At 43.4% G+C, this 3,801-nt stretch overlaps 1 protein-coding gene across 1 annotated transcript in view; it reads left to right on the top strand.

Annotated features, from left to right (window-relative positions):
* Window positions 1-3,795, top strand: part of Nceh1 (neutral cholesterol ester hydrolase 1) — a 20,538-nt gene extending 16,743 nt beyond the window's left edge. The window contains exon 4 of the mRNA XM_008840351.2: window positions 2,590-3,795. Coding sequence (XP_008838573.1) covers window positions 2,590-3,207 — 618 coding nt within the window. The 3' untranslated portion in view covers window positions 3,208-3,795. The remainder of the gene's footprint in view (window positions 1-2,589) is intronic.
* Window positions 3,796-3,801: the final 6 nt, after the last annotated feature.

The following is a 3,801-nucleotide window of genomic DNA, read 5'->3' as shown; positions in this document are numbered from 1 at the left end:
GTTAGCTGCCATGTGGGTGCTGGGAATTGAACCTGGGTCTTCTGCAAGAACAGTCAGTGTTCTTAACCACTGAGCCATCTCTCCAGCCCGAATCCAGTGCTCTTAACCCTGAGCCATCTCTCTAGCCCCCTACTTAGTTTTCTAACAAAAAGTTTCAGAGCAGTCAGTGTTCTTAACCACTGAGCCATCTCTCCAGCCCGAATCCAGTGCTTTTAACCCTGAGACATCTCTCTAGCCCCCTACTTAGTTTTCTAACAAAAAGTTTCAATATATAGTTCAGGTTGGCCTTGAACTTGTGATCCTTTTGCCTTAACCTCCCAAGTGCTGGCATTATAGGTGTTTGAGGCCTGGTTCTTAGGCCTCAAAACCAAACAGAATCCAGGCTCCACTTTGGAAAGATACAAATCCAAGGGTAAATCCCTTCATTCTCTGAGCCTTCAGAACATGATGGTACCATCATCTAACCGTGCAACCGTGGAAGGACTTAGTGAGAAGGTATGAGTACATTTCTTATTATGAATCATTCCCTCTTGCATTTGTCAAGGACTTACATACAGATTACCTGGAGATGTGCTCTAAGGTCCAGGAGTGAAACAAAACTGTGGCTCAAGTTACCTTGAAGATTGTTGAATTCTGGGGCCTAGGAGGGGCTGTAGAGGTAGCTCAGTGGTTAAGAGCACTGATTGCTATTGTAGAGAACCCAGGTTTGGTTCCCAACATCCACATGGTGGCTAACAACTGTCCTTAACTCCAGTTCCAAAGGATCTGATGCTCTCTTCTGGCCTCCATGGGCATTGTGCCATATAGGGGCACTGATGTACGTGTATGCAAAACACTCATGCATATGAAATAAAAATAATAAACAACAAAAAGAAATTAGATTGTTGAGTTAACATGAAACATAGTGATCTACCTAGCTTCCTATTAGATGTGATATGACAGATATATAATTTTAGACACTGTAAATACAAAATGGGGTGATATAATCATACTGTGGAGAGTCATTCCCTTCCTACTTCAGCCTTACTCTGAGGCACGTGCTTATGGCTTGCCTTGTATAAACTCTCACTCTCCAAACATGAAGACTTAACTACTTGTCACAGACCATCCCTAAACCCTGGAATCCCATCATCCTACCCTTTTTCTCTAGAAGAATACAACTTGATTTTTTCATTGCTTGGAAGCCATTGCCATTTTGAATCTTGTAGGAAATAAAACAATAAGCCCACAGGTTGTTCATACATCAAGGTGTCTTAAGTACCAAAAGGTAGATATAAGTATAGGGCTGGAGAGATTACTCAGTGGTTAAGAGCACTGGCTGCTGTTCCAGAGGACCTAGGTTCGATTCCCTACGTACATGCATGCATAACATGAATACATATAAAATAAAAAATAAAAATTTTTAAAAAGATAGATACAAATAGAGTGTTGTTGAATGTTTAAAGACCTCAGAGGTCACATACCCTGCATTCATTCAAAACTGTGTGTCACAAACAGTACACCTTTCTTAGGAAATATCCAATAACTTGGTAGGACAGTGGTAATGAGGAATGATTGATTAAAAACTATCAAAGGGGGCTGGAGAGATGGCTCAGTGGTTAAGAGCACTGATTGCTCTTGTAGAGATCCCAGGTTTAATTCCCAGTATCCACATGGCGGCTAACAACCATCTATAACTCCAGTTCCTGGAGATCTGATACCCTCCTCTGACCTGTGGCATTGCACAACATGGGTACACTTACACACATGCAAACAATACACTCATACACATAAAATAAAACTAATAAAAAAACCTCTTTAAACCTATTTGCACATGTGCATGTGCTCACCTGTGTGCCAAAACACATATGTGGCGATCAGAGGACAACGGAAGGAATCAATTCTCTGCTTCTACCATGTGGGTCCCAGGGCTGGAATTCAGGTCCTCAGGCTTGGCAGCAGGCACCTTTATTGACTGAACCATCTTGCTGGTCTGTGACTTATTTTTAAACTACATTTACTGTGTTAGTCAGTTTTTCATTGTATGGCAAAGTACTTGAGAGAAACCAATTTTAAAGAGGAAGGATTTGTTCTGGCCTCGTGATTTCAGAGATTTCAGTGCATGGTTGGATGACTGTTACCTTGGACTTGAAGACAGGCAGAATTCATGGCAGGGAGGGAGGGCATGGTAGAATAAGGCTGCTCACCTCACAGTAGCCAGAAAGCAAACAGAGTGAAAGGGTCAGGGACAAGATGTCCTTCACGGGCATGCTTCTTGTGGCCTAATTCCTATAACTTTTACCCATCGCTTAGTTTCCAGCACCTTCCACTAATATTACATTACAAATCCATCAGCAGCATAACCCACTGATGTTGCCAGAACTGTCATACTTTAATACCCCTCCCCCAAGTGGGTCACCTAGCAACCATGCCTTGAACATGTGACCATTTGGGGAAATTTTAGACCCAAACCCTAACAACACCAGTAGGTGTTGGTAAGAATTAAACATTTATTCTTTGGATTAATTCAGAGTTGTGTAAGGAGCTACTTTATAAACTACTTTCTGTAGAAGAATCCATACAAAATGAAATGTGCTTCCTCTTTTCTAGTTTACGTATGTTGACAGCCTAAGAAGTAAGCTCAAACTGCAAGCTTTAATCTACCCAGTCCTCCAAGCTTTGGATTTCAACACACCCTCTTACCAGCAAAACAAGAATACCCCAATCCTGCCCCGCCACGTCATGGTCAAGTACTGGGTGGACTACTTCAAAGGCAACTATGACTTCGTGCAGGCGATGATCGTGAACAATCACACCGCACTCGATGTGGATAGGGCTACCGCCCTCAGGGCCCGTCTCAACTGGACATCTCTGTTGCCCGAGTCCATCACAAAGAGCTACAAGCCTGTCATGCAGACCACGGGCGATGCCAGGATCGTCCAGGAGATCCCTCAGCTGCTGGAAGCCTCTTCCTCCCCACTCATTGCAGACCAGGAGATGCTTCAGTACCTCCCGAAGACTTACATCCTCACCTGTGAGCACGATGTGCTCCGAGACGATGGGATCATGTACGCCAAGCGCTTGGAGAGGGCTGGTGTGGATGTGACCCTGGACCACTTCGAGGATGGCTTCCATGGGTGCATGATTTTCACAAGCTGGCCTACCAACTTCTCTGTGGGAATCCGGACTAGGAATAGTTACATCAAATGGCTGGATCAAAATCTGTGAAGGAGCAAGCTCATTGGGCGTCTGAACTCTCCTGATTTCCTGTGTTTTTGCTTTGGAAAGATGTACTTTGCCATCATCCACGATCCCCAACTCCCCACCCTCATTTTGGTTTTTGGAATCTGTACCCTACAGACTTTATGATAATCATCAGAACTTGGTTCCCAAACTGGGCCATTCTGTTTCCTCTTTACCGTAGCCCAGGGCAGTGAATGACCACAGTTGGAAAAGGAGGGCGGAGCTAGACAGAGCTTCCCATCCTGCCTCCCTGTTCCTATCAGAAGCAGATTTTACAGCTGTGGGTGAGGTAGTAACTTTCAAGGAACTAAGAAAACATGAGCTCTTCTTCAACTCACTCAAGCTGACTTTGGGTGCAGAGTGGGGCTCAATGCCTTTCTTGCTTGAGCGTGTAGATTTTATGAGACAGATAAGTTTAGTTGGGTTGAAAAGGTACTTGAAAGTTACTTTCTACTATTACTAGAAAATATGAAGCTGCACATACTGGATATCTATTTAAGAAAACCTTTTGAGAACACACATTTAGATTTAGAGTAAATTTCCTATTATGAAATAATAAGGACAGTGAAACAGCCTATT

This window comes from Nannospalax galili, unplaced genomic scaffold, assembly GCF_000622305.1.
Source record: "Nannospalax galili isolate Female #2095 unplaced genomic scaffold, S.galili_v1.0 scaffold1021, whole genome shotgun sequence".
In the NCBI taxonomy this organism is placed as follows: Eukaryota; Metazoa; Chordata; class Mammalia; order Rodentia; family Spalacidae; genus Nannospalax; species Nannospalax galili.
The sequence above is the reverse complement of the archived record's forward strand: the minus strand, read 5'-3'. Positions and strand labels throughout refer to the sequence as shown.